A 20,588-nucleotide genomic window follows, 5' to 3' on the forward strand; every position below is an offset into this window, starting at 1 on the left:
TCCCTCTCTCTCTCTCTCTCTCAGAATAATGCTCTTTATCTCTCTCTCTCTCTTGTCTTGTCAAGACAATTTATTTAATAATTCAATATAGATATACAATAGAATATGTAATTCGTTACATAAAATAAAAAATCATGAAAACAGAGTATTTAAATAAAATATCCACAGCCTAATAAATTATTAGGCTGTGGATATTTAATTTAAATAATATGTTTTAATGGTTTTTGTAAGGAATTGCATAAGCTAATCTTAATAAATAATATATATATATTATTATTTACTAATAATAATAATTTAAAAATATTAAAAATACATTATCTGTTGAAGCATATTAATGCTACTACCCCCTTCCCTCCCGCCTCCCCCCACCAAGCACCAACCCACCCTCGCAACCTGCCCCAGCCTCCCCCATCCCTTGTCCAGCCATGCAGGAAGCTCCCACCGCGTGTCCCCTGGAAGACCACGTGTCTCTTGGATTGCGCAATCCACAGGGCAGGTGCGCAAGCGCAAATTTAGTTGTGCAAGCGCAACTAAGTTTGCGTTTGCGCACCTGCCTTTTCATGTGCGCAAGCGCAAAATTGCGCATGGTCTCGTGCGGTGTGCAATGCGCAAACGATATCACCAGAGCGCAAGGGTGCGCAATTGCACTTTGCACAAGTGTTTGCGCACCTGCCCAGCACTGCTGATGAACATGGTTTTAAAAATTATTCTGGTCAATCAGTTTGAGGAATGAGAAGGAAAAAGGTTTCAAATGAGAGCTATCAATCAAACAGGCTCAAACATATGTAATATAGCAGAAAAATAATGTGAGATGTTCTTGGTACCACATTCGAGGTCAAAAACATTAGCTAATTTCTCTTAAAAATAAGGTACACACAAAAATTTACAAGACAGAAAAGATCATCCACATACCTTGTGGCCAACAATAGTCAAGTAATCTATGTTGAGGTCTGTGACATCAACAGGAACTTTACCAATTGCTTGAGCAGCATCAGTATGAAGGAGCACCTTGAACAACCCTTCATTTTCACGCTTTTTGTTCACTTCTGCTAATAACCTGTTTCAGAAAGGCAAAGAAAATTATCTGCGTTATCATTTTGAGTTAATTCAAAGTAATGCAAAAAAGCCAAAGGTATATTCTGTATCTCTATTACTTCTATGGTAAACATGAGTTTAGTTATTACTGCTGATCAACCCAAGTCTGTATGACCAAACAGACCCATCAACCACAAGAATGCAGGGCCATCCAGTGTAGTGAACTACTGTTCCTTTGTGGTTGACCGCCTAGTTGTGGTGATGCATGGAAAAGTGAGGAGGTTTGCTTCCTGTGCAGATGCTGCATTTGCATCTCTCTTCCCAGATAATAAGGACACCATAGCAGGCTCCACTTCACCCCGTGATTTGGTTATAAGGTTACCACCTAGCATTGTAAATTGTTTTCTTGGTTATACAAAACCATTAGACTTGTCACTCTGTGCAGAGCCACCTGAACTGGAAAGAAGAGTAATATAGTGTGACAAGATGGAAAGGGGGAAGTACGACAAGAGGAGGGCAGACATAGAAATAGAATGACAAATGTTAAGGGCAAAGTAGGCAACACTATATAAAGTGAGTGGATGATGTTCACCATCATCTACCATTACATGAGTGCAGCAATACCGAGTAAAAAACCAGTCAACCAAGCAATATAAAATTGTGTAAAAATGTAAGTGACAACATATGAACTCACAACTGTCTTACCTAACTTCTTATGTCAAAACATAAACTCATCGCATACTGTACAGGTATACAGCAAGAAACAATATCCCTAGGTGTGATACCCCGGCTTAGCAAGGGGGTAGAAATACCACCACACCCCGCCTAACGATGGCCAAACCCCGGTTTAACGATGAATTTTGATTATTTTAAAAGCAATTTTTATGATATTCTACTTAAATTTTGTTTAGAATGATTTATAAACTGTTTTTATACTTAATCCGTTTTAGTCACAGGTGGGGTCAACATTTTCATTTTCGGGTACAGTTTACTAAATTTGATTTTTCCACCTGTTTTTGGACTCATCTGGATGTGTTTAGGACTTGGTTGGGGGGGGGGACCCAAGGCTCAAAAACGCATTCTTATATATGTTAAATTGACCCCGAGATACCATACCCCACAGTTTTTACTTAACCAACTACATCGTTAAACCAGGGTATACCTGTACAACATTTTCTAACCCTGGCACTGTCAGCTCAGAAAAAAAGTCACTCACAACACCCTATTCACACTCACTGCAGTAAATGTCAAAACCCCTGAATTCTACTGCTCTTCCAAATCAACTTCTTTATTTTTTTATCACTTTCCAACAATGAGCCTATCTACATCAAAAACACAGCTGACATTTTCTCTGATTGTTCAAATGCTGTTCTCCCGTAATTTGCATTACGCTCCTACAACACATGCTGGTTCGTCCAATATTTTTAATATTTACTCATGGGTAAAGGTTTTTGTATTCTTAGCACTTTCACTACAAGGAGGAGCACATGCTGGGTGCTTTGGAATTGTAACTGAGCTAATTTGGAATCGTGAGGTCAGAGTTCTGAAATGAAATGAGGAGCAAGGGAAAAATGCTTCTAGACACAATAACAGTCAACACAACAACAAAGCTGAAGTAAACAAGTATAGGATATGCATAAGGCAACAAAGGCCACAAATCACATGATGAATAACAACATCGGACAGCTTAAGCCCTGTGAACGTGGTGGAGCGGGCCCTACCCACAACACATATTCTGCGCTTTGTTTTGGTGGGAACTGACAGTGGCACATGGATGGCTGGGGTGATGTTGAGATGGTCAGGATCAGCAGGTGGTTTGAAAAATTTGTTTTCCATGCACACTGACAGAAAATACAGTCGAAAACGGATATTGCTTTAGCTCAGTCAGGTCTTTTGCTCTGAAGTATAATGATGTATCCTGATTAATGCAGACATGGACAAAAGGGGGATTAATGTAACTGCATTGGGATATGGTGGTCTCATGACTCATATGGAAGAGTATGAGGAACTGAAATTTTCCTCCTCTAATACATCTTTTAAAACAGCGTAAAGGGATATGCTCTTATCCTTCTCGACCAATGGCAATATGAAATAATGCAGTCATACTGATAACCATCATCATCATCATCATCTGGACCTCCTTTCGCACCCTAGGGCAGGGTGAGGAGTAGCAATGTCCAGACAGCCCAAATTTGCCCAGTCCAATGGGCCATGCTTCCATTCACTCATTATTCAAGCCCCCGGAATCCTGACTCTATCAGATATGCCAGAAACATTCACCACGTTCTATAGCTTCACATACACGTATCTGACTGAGTCAATCCGGATGCTGTCACGTTAAAAAGTGGTGTCAAATCCCTGATCATACACTTCTCACAACATTCATCCCGTTAACACGATCTCTTGTCAATTCCCTAGCCCTACCGACTTCCAAACCTCTCTTCCTCACACACTCTTCCACCATATCTCTCCACCTTCTCCTTGGCCTACCTCGCCTCCTCCCTCCTTCATATTCGCTCAGATATACCCTTTTCACCACTCTATCATTAGCCATCCTCTCCACGTGACCATACCATCTCAGTACACTCTCTTCGATTCCAGTGTCCACTGATTTCCTCACTCCACATCTTTCATGAATCACATTATTTCATATCCTATCCACCCTCTGCACTCCACATAAATTCCTCAGCAGTCTAATCTCTACTGCTCTTACTCTTGACTTTTCATTTTCATGCCACACCATAGTCTCACATCCATATGTTAAAGTTGGTACTAACACTCCTTCATGTAAGCCTCGTGCAGCTGCAACACTCAAGCCTCTGTTTCTTATCAAGGCCTTCATTGCACCAGCTACCTTTCTTCTTTGCGTCACTCTACTTTCAACTTCTTTTGCACATTTTCCTCTCATTTCTATCACTGTACCCAGGTACTTGAACTCTCTCACCAATTCCAGTCTCTCTCCATTCACTGTAACATTGCACTGGGAGTCACCTTCTCTCTCTATAACCATCACTTTATTCTTTTTCTACATTTATTCTCAAGGCACAATGCTCACAGACGTCAACAAAACTCTGCACTAGCTTACCAAGTTCTTGTCTGCTATTTGCAAGCAGTACGGCATCATCAGCATACAACAAATTTGAGATATGTCATCCATCACCATTCATTACCAATGCCATCTCTCTCTCCATTACCCTAGTTTTTACTTCTCATAACTCCATCCATATACTTGTATATAGTAGACAACCATGGGGACATCACACAACCTCGTCGCACGCCCACACCGATCATGAACCATTCACTTGTATGTCCATTAACACATGCCTCATTACCATCATAAAAACTCTTGACGGCACCTAGCAGCTTACCATCTACACCGTACATGCGCAAAACTTTCCACAATCCCCCTTTGTCCACTTTGTTGTATGCTTTTTCCACATCCATGAATGCCATAAAAACCTTATGGTCCTTCTCACAAGCCTTCTCTGCTATCTGTCCCACTGCAAATATTTGATTCACACATCCTCTGCCACTCCTAAAGCCACCCTGTTCATCACTCACTATGACTTCTGAGATCTCTCTTACTTTCTCTGTAATAATTCCTCCATATACCACCCTTACCACACTCAATAAACTTTAGCTACGATATTTCTTGCACTCACTTCTCTCACCTTTATTTTTGTACACGGGTACAATCACAGCCTTTTTCCACTCTCCAGGCACGGTTTCACTCATCCATGCCTTCTTACATATCTCCAACAAGCACCTCATTCCACTCTCTCCACTACACTTGAGTATTTCTGCATACATCTCATCAACCCCAGCTGTTTTCTCATTTTTCAGCCGCTTCACAGAACTCTTCACCTGTGCGAGTGTCACGTCTCCTGGCACTACATTCCTTCTCTGCACACCCTCAAAACCAATCATGTTTACAGCCGCTCTGCTCTCTCTATTCCCATTCATCAGGCTTTCAAAATATTCTTTCCATCTGGTCCTTACTTCATCTCCATGGGTTAATAATCTACCACCTACGTCCTTCACACCATCACATTTCTTTCCACTTTCACTCCAACATTTTCCCACCTCTATCCAGAATAACTTCCTATTTTCAGAGTAGTTCACATTCATTTTTCTTCCTAGATCATCACTTACCTCCTTCTTTTTCCTCTTCACTTGTCTCTTTACATGCTTCTTGCTCTCAATATATTCAGCCTTGGTCACCTAATGGCGGCTCTCCATGCTGCACGATCTATTACAGACTCCCAGTTAAGTCCCTTAACCCTGAGGTCACACTTAATGACCTCATCCCACATCTTTCTCGGTCTACCCCTCACAGCCCCACCCCCAATATTAACACTTCTCACCTTCTGCACCCCATTATCATCCCCCATCCTCTCCACATGTCCAAACCATCTCAATCTACCTCTCCTTATCACAACACCAATACACTCCAGTCCCATCCTACCTCTCAACTCTTTCATCGTAAACCCAGTCCCCCCAAGCCTTACAAGCAGGGACGCACTGCACATCCACCTAATCATTGTCATTTCTGTACGTCTGTGCCTGCGAATATCCTCCTCCTTTACTGCCCAGGTTTCACTATCATACAGCATTACACTCCTAACAAATGCTGCAAAGACCCCTTAGCATGTAGGGAGAGTCCTCTCAATGTGAGGAGAGGCAACAGCTCCCTGAACTTCTTCCAACCACTTCTCACCCAAGCCACAGAGCTAGCTCCAGCCCCACCTCCAGCACACAACATGTCTCCCAAATAACAAAAATCTTCCACACACTCAAGAGACTCACCAGCAAGTTCAATCCATTTATGCCTGACAATCTCCACCTGCTCTCCCCAACACGCCACACGTATAAAATCAGCATTATCTTGCAGTCTACCTCTAATACCATTACATCTCTTGTGCACCCACTTATCACAAACACTACACAAGATGGAATTACTTCCCACGCCCTTGTGGCAAACTCCACATGGCCACTCTCCCTCGTCTTTGACGGTACTACCAACAACCCTAGATATCAACACTTTTGTTTTATCTGCATTTACCCTTAAGCCAGCCCCATACCATCTCTCCACTTCCTAAATCTTTCCCCCGCCTCCCCTTTCCTTCTCTGCAATCAACACCAAATCATCAGCATACAACATCTCCCACAGGAGTCCGTTTCTGAAGTCCAGTAAGAGGGCTTCAAGTACCATGATAAACAACAAGGGGCTCAAAACTGACCCCTGATGCACACCAACATTCACTGAAAACTCATCGCTCAAATCTCCATTCACTCTTACCTGGGTACGAGCACCCACATACGTGGCCATAACCACCCTAACCAGCCACTCCTCCAACCCAAGCTTTCTAATTGCCCACTTCACCACCTCTTCAGGGACTCTGTCAGAGCCCTTTTCCAAATCAGCAAAACAAAATACAGGTTCAGATCCCTTTTCTTCTTAATATATTTTTCCTGAAGCTGTCGAACAATGAATATGGCATCATTTGTCCCCCTGCCTGGCATAAACCCAAACTGCATATCATGAATATTCACTCTTTCTCTAATCATACCTTCTAGAACTCTCTCCATTACCTTCATTATCTGATCTAAGACCTTTATACCTCTATAATTTCCTCTTTCCAGGGCATCACCCTTCCCTTTATACACATTTACGATTACACTCTTCAACCAATCATCTGGGACAACACACTCATATAATCATATTTATCAGGTCAGTGACTAACCTTACCCCTATATCTCCCGAGGCCTTCAACATTTCGGCAGTCAACTCCGACACACCAGCTGCCTTCCCCACCTGCATCCTGCCTATTGCCTCAAGCACAGTAGAAGCGTCAACCAATGGCCAAGGGCCAAACACTGGATCCGCTGGCTCCAAACCTTCCCTGTCCCAGTCAAACTCCTCATTCAACAACCGGTTGTAATGCTCTCTCCATGCATCTTTAATATCCCCACTGTTCACCCTACCCTTCCTTCATCATTCTTCACACACTGCCCACCTATAATATCCCGATTATCCCTCTTCATCTGATTTGCCACCTTAAATATCATATTTTTCCTTTCCCCATGATTTACGTTATCAAGTAAAAGTCTCTGTGACTCAGACTTCGCTCTGTATACCTCTTTTCTAGTGAGGAAGTCTGCAGACACCAGAATCAAAGAGAGTGTACTGAGATGGTATGGTCATGTGGAGAGAATGGATAACAGTAGATTGGTGAAAAAGGTATGTCTGGGTTAATTGCAGGGGGGAAGAGGTGAGGTAGGCCAAGGAGAAGGTGGAGGGATATGGTGGATGAGTGTGTGAGGAAGAGAGGTTTGGAAGTCCGAGAGGCTGGGGGACTGACGAGATTGAGATGGCTGAATGAATATTGTGAGGAGAACCACACAATCTGGGACTTGGCAGCCTTTTTTAATGTGACAGTGTCCAGACTGACTGTATTGGATACGTTTATGTGAAGCTACAGAATGTGGTAAATTTTTTTTTTTGGCACATCAGACAGAGCTAGGATTCCGAGGGCTTGAATGGTGTGCATATGAAAGTATGGCCCATTGGACTGGGCAAACTTGGGCTGTCTGGACAATGCTACTTTTCACCCTGCCCTAGGGTGGAAAAGGAGGTCTGGATGATGATGATGATGATGATAAAATAAAGGAGCCCAGTAACCAGAACAGTAGCTACACCGACATAAGGAGGGGCCTTTGAACAGGCTATCCCAATCACATCATTGATCGATAAATCATACGTTTACATTCGTATTGTTCAAGGGAAAACGTTTTGAAAATACAATTAATTCCTAAATAAATTTTGGAAAATAGGAGAGAAGAGAATAAAAGAGCTCAGCAAACAGAACAGTAACAAAAATGACATAAAGAGGGGCCTTTGAAAAGGCAATCCTGATTGCATCATCGATCACATTCCCCTTCAAGAGAATTCCCTGTTAAAACATCAATGTCACAACAATTCGCACCCCGGACGATTCTGCGTCATTCATACATTATTATTATGCATAACAGATGTTTATTTAACTGCCTTGGGAGTATCTGATGGTGGGATTGTTTACAATGCTGCTGCTGCTTCTCTACTAAGTTTGAATACGAGTCAGAGATCGCATTCCCCCGTGACCTTGACTAGGCACCAGTGAGACAGGCACTGGTTCTAGGCTTAGGTTAGCTTCTTTTACAGCTGTTGAGATATTTAGACTGGACTTAAACTTTTTTTGGACTCATTTGGGTGGATTTAGGATTTGGTCGGGGAAGAAACCAAAGACTCAAAAATGCATCCCTTTACTTTACACGTTAAATCACCCCCAAGATATAATACCCCGCCTTGCAATGGATTTTTACTTAACCAATTGGGTCATTAAACCATGGTATGCCTGTACCTCACACTTGTCCAAGTTACAATCAACATGTCCACCCAGATTTTTTGTTCGAGTAATGCAGGTTCCAAATTAGAGGGGTTCTTCTGTATTTATAGTCTCTTCCAACACCAATAAGCTTTCATTGGTGAGGTAGGCATGGAAGCACTCTCACATATGATAGTCGACCTTGCACTTGGCACAGTCACGTGTGCTTGAATGGGGTGCTTTGGGGCCGCCACTGAAGTGGTCGAGCCTGCCACTGACAGTGAACAGTCGCACTCTCATGAATCATTAATAATATATCTTTGTGTGGACTTATGATTCAAATTAATGTTTGTAATGTGTAGAGGAATTATTTTTTTCTCAAATAATTGAGAAGAAATGAAGGGAAACTACTTATTATTTTCATAGTAATACGTAAAAAATATTTATCCAGCTAGATTAGCATCAAATGAACTCCAAGATCCTCATTTATTTTGCATTAGTAGTCTTTTATTGTACTGAAAGAGGTGGAGTTACATTACTCACTATTGGCTGGAACGAAATACTTTGTAATTGCCCTCTTCAAGTCGATTACTAGCCAATATAAGTAAAAAATCGGTACGACGCTCGTAACATCCCAAATATCCAAGTGCCGCATGCGCATTGAAGGTACAGTCCCTGGGACAAGATAGACTCTGCTTTTGTTTACTAATATTGCAGCACCCAAGATTTTGTAATATTCACATTTGAGGACATCAAGATAATTTCAGAAAGGCTGTCTTAGATAAATATTTTTACAGATCTGCTTCTAACTAACTGCTCTATGCTGCAAGATATTACCAAATTCTTCTGTTACTGTGCTTTCATTTCACCAAAGATTTTGTGTGCATGTGGAACAAGAGGGATGTTGTTGATAGTGAGGTGTGAGTTATGACTGTGTTCTACCATAAAAGAGGCCATTCTGAGTCTTTTTGTAGTACACCAGTCATGAAGTGTGTGTGGGAGTGTTAAGTCATCTGGGTAGGAAGCAGTGTGTACTTTGTGAGTGAAAGTGAAAAGCACATATTTATATATATATATATATATATATATATATATATATATATATATACATATAGTTTTCTATACAGGTAACTCGCACGGAACACGATCTCACGGAACGCGCTCGCAATTATATGCGGTAAGGGCTGGGATACATATAAGACAACGTAAGATTAAAAAAAACATTATGAAAACTACAAATTAACGCAGGAGAGGCCTTTGAAAGATCAAATCCTCGAACGTCACCGCAGCGCGCGGTTTGTTTTGATTACGTGACGATCTAGGCGGGAAATTATTCAGTGAGAGACATTCCCGAGTACAGTAGCACAGTATTTGTAAGTTAAATATTTACAGTACTGTACTGTTCTGGTAAGTTTATGTGCAACTTAAAGTACTATTAAATAACGTTAAAGCAAGAAATAAAGTCTTATAACCAGTTTACCTGATAGGCGTCAGAATATTGCCTATTTTATTTGTTCGTTTTTTCCACAGTGCTGTTCAGTATTTGTAAGTTAAATATTTACTGTTCTCGTATGTACTGTACTTGTAAGCACTTAAATAAAGTTAAATCATTAAATAAAGCCTTGTAACCAGTTAACCCGAATTATATGATTACCCATGATCGGCTTCGGAATATTGCCTTTTTTGTTTGTTCGTTAAACTCTTACTGTACTGCTTTTCTACAGTACTGTATTTGCAAGTTAAATATTTACTGTTCTGGTATGTACTTGTAAGCAATTAAAGCATTAAATAAAGCCTTGTAACCAGTTAACATGATTTATATGATTACCCATGATCGGCGTCGGAATATTGCCTTTTTTTTTGTTTGTTCGTTAAAGACTTATAATAAGAGAAAAATACATTTTTGTCTTGGTATCTTTACCTATTTGCTCAGGTTTGCTGTAATGGTTTGCAACTTGTAGAAAACTGTGAAAACTTTCGGGAAGTGAACGAAAATCTGGGACATGACCTTGACTTCACCGTCTCAAGTATCATCTGTCAGTTCACCACCGGCTATCATGATGAGTGGATGTACGATTTTTTCGCTCGTGGCCATGCCTAACCACACATAGTTACACCCATTATCTCGACCCAGACAGAAAATACAACCTTTTTCCTCCCTTGCAAAACACAAACAACCACCCTGTTTACGAGACAGCAATATATATTGCGAAAATAACAAGGTAAAATGATAAAGATGAACGTAAAATGATTGAGAAAGATGAACATGTTATGACGGAAGAAATACGTTTTCCCTGTCTGTAAACGTATTTATTTCTGCTTTGTATCTGTATTCGTAATAATTAGACTTATTGTTAGTTCTGAAACTGCATTACGATTCTATTTTTAGGCATTCTCGTGGTGTGGGAGCTGGAAGTTGTGACACAACTTCCTTATTGCTAATCGGACTGACCCTCCACTTTATTCTCCCGTGGCAGAGTCTAGCCTTGGAGGACGTGCAGTTTTCTCATTTAGGACTGAAAATTCAACTCTTTCGCTCCCTTTTCCAAGCATGGGCACAACGATAACGTAAAAAATAACTCGAAACTACCATAAACATATATCAAAAAGGTGAAAATGTATTCATAACATTTTTTTTCCAGCCATTCCTAACAGATTATGTACTGAAATCATTCGATATCACAGTACTGCATTTCTAAGTTAAATATGTACTGTTCTGGTATGTACTTGTAAGTTAAAGCACTGGTAACAGTTAACCTAATTTATTACCTATGATCGGCGTCGGAATGTTTCCTTGTGTTTACGTACAGTATTTGTGTGTTGAAGTTTTGCTCAGGAGTACTGTATTTGTGAGTTATAACATTAAATAAACCTTCTAACCACTTAAAGTGCTTTCTAGTGACAGATAACAGCAAAACAACACATTTGGGGGGTCTAGGGAGCAAAATACGGAGTAGTTTAAATATACGCGATTTCGCACCTAACACGGCACGGTAGGAACGAAACCCTCGTGTTCCGTGCGAGTTACCTGTATATGCTTATTATAGAGAATATGTTCTATTCTGGATTGATTAGCCACTTTGAGAAATATATACATACTGTATGACACTATATTATCCATATTGTTTATTTTGTAATTTCATCATTCATAATCTGAGGAAATTGATGGCCACCCCTATTAATGCACAGGGGAACACAACAGTACGATCCTGATTCTCAGCGTGCGTCCTCTCGACTTCAGTCCAGCCTTCCGACCTCTCTCACGAGCAGGCAAAAAATGACTGTTGACCGTTCCTGGATTTGGGACGGTTTGTCGAAATCGTTGACTGAAGGAGAATTTAGGCATTAATAAATTTAAGTTAGTGAATCGTCTCAGAGGAGGAATATATGACTTTCCTCATTGAAACCATATATTAAGAGATACAAATCTACTCATTTCTAAAGAATTAACATAGAAAACATTAAATTATAAGGGATGAATGAGCTGACTAGTTGCTAGACTTGCCAGATTAGAATATTTTTACCTTTTTGTATGACTCATACAAATGAATAAGCTCTTGTTGTGTGTATTCATTGGAGAGTGTAAGTGGTTTTGTAAGTAGGAATGACATTAATCCTATCACAAGTGCACACAAACAAATGCAGCATATGATTCATGAGCATGCGTGTCCTACGACGTCTGTGGCAGGCTCGACCATGACGATTGTCAATTGTCTTCCACCCCACAAAGCACCCCATTCTAGCCTTTTTTCTCCCCACTTCCAATTCCTCCCCATTATAGTTACTGTCAGAGGTAACGCAGGGTGGTAGGTGGCACCACTTGGGTACCAGAGTGTGATTCCCATCCAGTTGGGTGGGGAAGAGGGGTAGCTGGAAGAAATAGGGAATGTCATGACTCCATGGCAACTAACGACTGACTGAGTGATGCAACACTTTAAGGCAGGCTGAGGGGGGAGACCCATGTGATCTACCCACTGAGCATAATCAAGTTAGGTGGGAGTACAGTCATTCTGGCATTCTAAGTGTTAAAATGAGTACATAGCAATGATGTAACAGGATCAAATTTAGGGATTACATAAAACACTGAGTAGTGAATAAATTCCAAGTGGTTATGGTATACTTCTACAGATATTAACATATTTTGGCAACCACTCACATAACGGACAAATTCAGGCAGTTGGCACAATTACCCCACTGTATGGTACTCATATCGCATGCTGCTGGGAATTTTCTTTCACATTCCTCTGCTTTCTGAATTACTTATGTCAGTAATACTATCTATCTATCTATTGCCAGACACCTTAATCCTGTTTGGGGTGGCCACAAACAAATCGCCTCCAAGTCGCCCTGTCCCCCGCCATTTCACTGCCCTGCTCCCAACTCACACCCCCCTCTCTCATATAACTCTCCACCCCATCCCTCCATCTCATCCTCGGCCTCCCTCTCCCTCTTCCCCCCTCCACCTCACTCACATACACTCTCTTCGTCAGTCTTTCACCCTCCATCCTCTCCACATGGCCAAGCCACCTCAGTGTGTTCCTCATAACACTTCCTATCACATCCACATCCACACCACAACGCTCCTTTATATCCTCATTCATCAGCCTGTCTCTCCATGTGACTTCACAGGCTCCTCTTAAATAACTCATTTCCACTGCTCCCACTCTTGACTTGTGTCCTTCCAACAACGTCCAAGCTTCACTTCCATACATTAGAGTTGGTATCACAATACTGTCATGTAGTAACTTTTTCACTTCCAAGCTCACTTCCCTGTTTCTTATCACTGCTTTCAAAGAACCAGCAACCTTTCTTCCCTGCTGTACCCTTTCAAGCACTTCACCCTCCAAACCTCCATCCTTACTCATCACACTACCCAAATACTTAAACGTACTCACATTTTCCAATTCCTCACCATCCAACCTCGCTGTACATTCACTGACTTCACCTCTCTCAAAGACCATCACTTTACTCTTCCCTACATTCACCTTTAGATTCCGTTTCTTACACACTCTCCCAAACTCATCCACCAAGCCTTGCAGCTCCTCTTCGTCTTCACTCAACAACACAGTATCATCTGCAAACTGGAATGCATTAAAACAATGTGATAAATAATATGACAGACATTTAAGCTCCACAGTACCTGCCAATATGAGCAACTGAAAACATGATTCCTGTTTCATTGTTTGCCAACATCACAGTAATGAGGCAGGTAGAGGGACGGATTGACTCCAAAACTGCTTCTGGTAAGTTCTCCACTCCAAGGTAGGTTACATCTGAAATATCATACAATTACAGCTATATTACATCACTGAAAAAGAAATTTCACACACCACAAAATTGCTGTAGATGATCTTGATCCCATTATTCTGATAACATACTTTTGTATTCAGTTATTGTTACCTCCTACTATTTTTACTCACGTTAGAAAACATTTATCATAATGGAGGAATTAAAAGCAACTGTTAACCCTTCAATTTTGAAAGTCTCTCCTAATCTGAATAACATCATTTACAGATCCAAAGAATAAAATATATATGGTACAGTATCAGACTAAATACATTCAGTGCTAACAGCTGAAAAGTACCTTACATATATTTCTCCAATATATTTCAAAAATAAAAACACCTGTAAATAAGAAAATAAACTAAATAATTTGAGAGAACTATGGCAGATTAAAGGCAAAAGTGAGAGTCCTGCTTAATGACAAATTAGCAGCAAATAAGCAATATCAATATCCTTACTAACCAGCTTCAATTGAATATCTATGTGTGAGTGGAAGCTTGACTGCATCGTGCTCAACTTTTGTGGTGATGATGTGGGGTCGTAGGTGGTGATATATTGGACTCTCCTGGGATAAGCACCACTTTCGAAAATGAGTAATAGCACAGTGCAGTACTACATTGTTTGCCTGGAAGACAGAAAATAGCTAATATTATGTGCATCATAAAACAGCATGTAATTCAAAACAGAGAAAGAATACGATGCTCGACATAAAACCCACAGAGCTTTGACATTAATCAACAATCTATGACTGACATTAATCAACAATCTATGACTGGACACTATACATTAAGCTCTTTCACAGCTAATGTTTTTTCATTACACACACACACACACACACACACACACAGTCAAAAGTATAGTATAGTATGGTATAGTACACTATGGATGTACGAAAGCTTTTATCTAGCCTCCCAAACATCAGGAAGACCATAAATCATTACAGGAAAACAGGTGTCACCACTCTCATCTGGTCTTGGAATGGCATTTCTCTCTCTCTCTCTCTGTATATAAATATATATACAGTAGTCCTTCATTTATCTGGACGTGTTCATTATCCGGACGCTGGACTTTGACTCTATTAAACCATTACCCAAATTTACTAGCTATTATGCAAACGCTGAAGTCCCCAAGAACATTGGCCGGTCACCCGACACATTCAAACATTCGGTATCGTGACCGCTGGGCTTGGGCCATGAGCGGGAAGTAGGCCGTAACCCACAACCAGAGCTAAAATATCCATCTGCCCCTGTACCAAATGGTCAAAGTCACACACTCGTCCAATCACTCCTGATGAACCTAGAACCAAAGTAACATGGCTGTAACCCACAAACGGTGCCAAAACATCCACACGCATTCCCACTGAATGTTCAAAGTCACACGGCCACCAGGATAAGTCCTTCCTAACTGCCTCTGAGATTGCAACACAGACCGCAAGCCACAAGTACAGGTTCAGAGACAGCAGGCGTCCGCGTCATTACCGAACATCCAAAATCGCCTAGTCACCGTGAGTTGTGCTTCCGCAAGGCCATTTAGCGTCTGACAGACTGCAAGCCACGAGTAAATGTACAGAAAAAGCACCCATCTGCCTCTTGACACAAGGGTGAAAATCCTGCCCACGGCCTTGCTTCCACTCTCTCCTGTCCCTCCTCTATACCCTCCCAGCTCACCCCTCACTCCTTTAGTCCCTTCCTTCCTCTGTCATGATAACAATGACTCATGGGTTTTCAAAGTTTTTTGTGATTTATGTGACAACTGTACTATTGGTCAAATCGAAATTCCGAAGTGACCACATGAAAGCTCATGAAATTCTGCATCTAGACATATGCTTGAACTCTTGGAAGATGCTGGCAAAATTTTCCACTAGGATGGTGGGAAGCTATGTGAAGGTAACACTTTATTCTCACTGCATTTCTGTACTTCCACTTATTAGTTTTATGTGTTATTATTAGGTTAATTTGTAGTATATACACCAGCAAAGATGATGGTATACAATTTATACCAATATAACCAATTTCTGGTGGCATATTTGGTCATGGATTTTTTTTGGAGCCCCAGGAGCAATCACTCGTCACATATAACTGATTTTCAAACAGTCTTTAGGTTTTTTGTGGATTTTTATTGTTTGTGCATCGTTTTCTTGATGATTAGCATTAATCTGGATAATCGTATGTGTGTTCTGAAGTCTCAATAAAGCAGAATGACCAGAAAACAGTGCCAAAATTAGGAGGGGTACTGTATATACAGTAGTGTATAGGTAGGGTGTTTTTTTTTTTTTTTTTTCCATAGTGTTTAGCATTACTTGGGATATTCCTATGTGTGTTTTGATGTCTAAATATGGCAGACTGACCTTAATACAGTGCCAAAAATAGGAGAGGTGCTGTACATACTATATAATAATGTATACGTAGTTTACCTTTTTTTTTTTTTTTTTTATGGTTTTCTTGGTGTTTAGAATTACTTTGGATATTCTTATGAGTGTTTTGATTTCTAAATATGGCACACTGACCTGAAAACAGTGCCAAAATTAGGAGGGGTACTGTACATACAGTATTGTATAGGAAGAGTGTTTTTGGTTTTCATTTTTTTTTTTTTCATGGTTTTCCTGGTGTTTAGCATTATTCTGGATACTCCTATGTGTGTTTTGATGTCAAAATATGGCAAACTGATCTGAAAACAGTGTTAAAATTTGAAGGAGCACATACAGTAGTGTACAGATTGGGTGTTTTTTTTTTTTTTTTTTTTTTTTTTAATGGTTTTCTCAGTGTTTAGCATTACTTTGGATATTCTTATGTGTGATTTGATGTCTAAATATGGCAGACTTCCCTGAAAACAGTGCCAAAATAGGATGGGTACTTTACATACAGTAGTGTATATGAAGGGTGCTTTTTGGTTTTCAATGTAGTAGTAGTAGTAGTAGTTGTTCCCTAGGCAGTCTGGCAGAACACTCCCGAGTCCCTAAGGAAGGCCACAGCCGAGACTGGGCTTTCCCACAGAGCTCTCAAGGAGTGTATGTTGTGTTGCTGGCATAGGTGATTGTGTGCAATGCAGTCTTCCATAATGTGCTTTTTTTTTTTTTTTTTTTTTTTTAATTTATGCGAGGAAGAAGGAACCAAAGGCCATGAGCCCGCAGTAACAGTTCCCTCCAAGAGAAAAACAAAATACAATAGAGAGCCAAATTCAAGATCCGATCATTTTGAGATGCCTGGACACACTGCGTTTGAAAGACTGGAGATCATAGGCAGCAGGAAATACAGACAGAGGGAGACAGTTCCAGAGCTGACCTGTTGCATAAATGAAAGGCTGGGAGTAACGGTTAACTCTTGCATTAGAGAGCTGGACAGAAAAGGGATGAGAGTTTGCTGCCAGACCGGTGCTACGCGCCCGTCGTAGAGGTGGAGGAATGCAAGCAGACAGTTCAGAGGAGCAGTGACCATTAAAGTAGCGATAGAAAAGAGATAAAGATGCAACAGTGCGGCGAAGAGGCAGAGGTTGAAGGGAGTCAGTAAGAGGAGGAGAGTTAATGAGACGAAATGCCTTTGACTCCACCCTATTGAGAAGAGCTGTATGTGGGGAGCCTCCCCACACATGAGAGTTGTACTCCACACAGGGGCGGATAAAACCCCTGTATAGAGTCAACAATTGTGCAGGGGTAAAGAAAGAGCGGAGTCGGCTTAGCACACCCAATCTCTTGGAAGCAGATTTTACAAGAGATGTAATATGATCTTTCCAAGATACGTCCCGAGTAAATGAAACCCCAAGCATGTTCAAGGATGATGCAGGATTAAGCTGAATATTATTGAACATTTGTGGGTATACCTGTGGAAGATTTTGTCGGGTTGATAGGTGTAAGAACTGAGTCTTAGATGCATTAAAGACAACCATATTATTTTTACCCCAGTCAGAGATATGAGCCAAGTCAGACATTAGGTGTGCCATAGCCTCATCCCTTGTTTCTTGAAGCAACTGCTGAGATGGGCGCTGCGGGAACCGAATGGAAAGGTGAAGGGTGGAGTCATCAGCGTATGAGTGGATAGGGTTAGATGTACAACTTAGAAGATCATTGATGAATAAAAGGAAGAGAGTTGGTGATAGGACAGAGCCCTGAGGAACACCACTGTTGATAGATCTAGGAGAAGAACGATGGCCGTCCACAACAGCGGCCATAGAACGACCAGAAAGGAAGCTAGCGATGAAGGCACGGATAGAAGGACAGAAACCGTAGGAGGGCAGTTTGGAAATTAAAGATTTATGCCAGACTCGATCGAAAGCTTAATAGCATGGGGTGCTGAGTTATATCCTGGACAGGCATTAGCGATGGAGTCATCCAGCCTCTTCTGGTAACTTAAGAGGGCTGGATGATGCCCACATCTCAGCCTGGCCAGGTGGACCCTGTCCTTATGAGGGAGATAAGATTCAGAAAGGTGGATATCAGGAGGCCGTGCATGCAGCTGTGTGCTGTCTTTAAGTGACTGAATGGAGCGGCAAGTGATTTGAGTATGGATATGCTTCTGGAAGCTGGTCTGAGCAGGTGAGGGGGGAGAGATGACAGTATTTGAGTATGTCGTGTGCTGAACATTGTTTTGATATTCCTTGGTGTGTGTGGATGTGCTGCCATGTATGGGTGTAGTAGCTGTGCAGCCTGTGATTATTTTTAGGGCCTTGTTCTGTATGGTCTGTAGAATGTTGTAGTGTGTTTTAGTGAAGTTAGGAGCCCAGGCAGGGCTTGCATAATTCATCACTGAACATACATATCATTTGTATACTGTGGTGGTGGTTTCTTTGTTGTGTCCAAATGTTGTATGGGCAAGTGACCTCAAGGCACTGAGTGTTGGTGTTATTTTATTTTTAATGTTTGTGATGTGTTCTTTAAATGACACTGATGTATTGTATGTCACACCAAGGATTTTGTGTGTGTGTATTTACCTATTTGTAGTATACAGGAATTGAGCAATGCTCGTGTTGTCCTGTCTCCATATCCACATTTATCAAGTCTATGAGGGGTGATTAGAAAGAAATGACAGTGAGTCCATAAACTTTTATTAGCATGAAGAACTATCAAACTATGACTCACATTCCTTCAAAGTACTCCCCTCCAACCTCTATGCAGCGTTCCATTCTCTTTCTCCACTTCATGAAGCAAGCGTGGTACTCTGAAGACGGTATACTTCGGAGTTCTGAATTGACGGTCCGTGCCAAGTCTTGGATGCGATGAAATTGCTTCCCAGCGATGGCAGATTTAATTTTTGGAAACAACCAAAAGTCACAGGGAGCCAGGTCAGGGGAGTAGGGTGGGTGGGGGAGCAGAGTTATACCTTGTTGTTCCAGGTACTGCATAGTGAGGCGAGCTTTGTGGGGTGCAGCATTGTCGTGGTGCAGCAAAAGGCGAGACCGATGGCGGGTTGATGCGGTGTTGGCCTTGTGTTCCAAGACTTGTGGAAGGACCTGGTCTGTGTAGTATTGGGCCGTGATAGTGGACTTTTCAGGCATCACATCCACGCATACTGGTCCTTGAGAATTGAAAAAGATGGTGAAAAGGCGCTTCCGGCTGCGAAATCCTTCCTTCAAAATCTGAGGACAAGGGTCTTCATCGCCCAACCACACCATGTTTGACTGCTTGTCACGGGTTGTGAAGAATGAAATCCAACACTCATCTCCAGTAGCAACATCTGAGAACCGTTTTGGACCATTTGGTTCAAATTCAGCAAGCCAGACACGACAAATCCTCATCCGTTCAGCCTTTTGTTCATCGGTCAACAAATGGGGTATCCATCGACAACATTCCTTCCTCAGGTGTAATTGTTCATGCACGATGTCATATGCACTCCCATAACTGATATCAAGCTCCAAGGCTAAGAACCTAAGAGTTACAGTTGGATCCTCGTCAATGATGGACCGTGCACGGACAGTTGTTGCTTCGGTCACGGATGTCCGGGGGCGTCCAGAGCGTTGTTCATCTTTCAATTCAGTTTTTCCTCCTGTGAAAGCACAAATCCAGCAGGAAACAGTTTCCAGGGAAGGAGTAGTGTCTGGATAAACTTGTAATAATTCCCCTCGAATCTCTGTTGCTTTCTTTCCCAGTTTCCACCTCGTAAAAATGTAGAACCTGCAGCCTTCTTTCGAGTAATCCATGTTTCTGGCCAGTGAGCAAAAACAAGAGTGAAGCATTCACTCACAACAATAAAACAAGAAAAGTCAGGCACACGGCGACAAGTTCAAACTCGTAAGGACAGGCAACTCTGCACTCTCCTTGCTCCCCTACCTCCCATCATTCAAGGTTTTCATGTTATAGCACGAACTGTCATTACTTTCTGATCACCCTTTACACCCATGAATGTTTTTCTCATGCACCACCTCTTTGTCTAAGTCGTTCCAAATATTTAAGTATTTACCTAATATAAACAATTGTGATATACACGGAATGTACTATGCTCGTGGGTTTCTGTCGCTGTTTCTCAATAAGTCAAATTTAACTTTAAACTCGTTTAAGTTTTTAGACTGGACGATCTCTTTGTCCAGGCTATTTCATAAGTCTATACTTCTGTAAGGAAAGCTATATTTCTTGATATCCTTCAAGCAGCTTGACTTTTTCAATTTCATTCCATGTCCTCTTGTTGCTCTCTTATCCCATACAAACAGATCCTCTTTGTCAATTTTATCTACTCCCACCATGGTCCTGAACACTGCAATCATGTCTCCCCGCTTTCTCCTTTCCTCTAACGAAGGCAAATCCAGTTTTTCCAGCCTCTCTCTGTATGACAGGTCCGTCAGACTGGGGACCATCTTGGTTGATGTTCTTTGTATTCTCTCAATCTTGTTTATATCTCTCTTTTTGTGTGGGGACCACACTACCGCTGCATATTCTAACCTGGGGCGGATCATGGCCACTATCAATTTTTTCATCATTTC

At 41.3% G+C, this 20,588-nt stretch overlaps 1 protein-coding gene across 1 annotated transcript in view; it reads right to left on the minus strand.

Annotated features, from left to right (window-relative positions):
* LOC145393016 (selenocysteine lyase-like) overlaps window positions 1-20,588 on the minus strand; it is an 87,809-nt gene that overhangs the window by 48,324 nt on the left and 18,897 nt on the right. Inside the window, exons 3-5 of the mRNA XM_080267337.1 lie at window positions 14,145-14,307; window positions 13,540-13,672; window positions 913-1,057 (exon numbers count right to left, since the gene is read on the minus strand). Coding sequence (XP_080123463.1) covers window positions 913-1,057; window positions 13,540-13,672; window positions 14,145-14,307 — 441 coding nt within the window. The remainder of the gene's footprint in view (window positions 1-912; window positions 1,058-13,539; window positions 13,673-14,144; window positions 14,308-20,588) is intronic.

This window comes from Coenobita brevimanus, chromosome 23 (assembly GCF_032717465.1).
Source record: "Coenobita brevimanus isolate Jiangsu-jjx chromosome 23, ASM3271746v2, whole genome shotgun sequence".
NCBI lineage: Eukaryota > Metazoa > Arthropoda > Malacostraca > Decapoda > Coenobitidae > Coenobita > Coenobita brevimanus.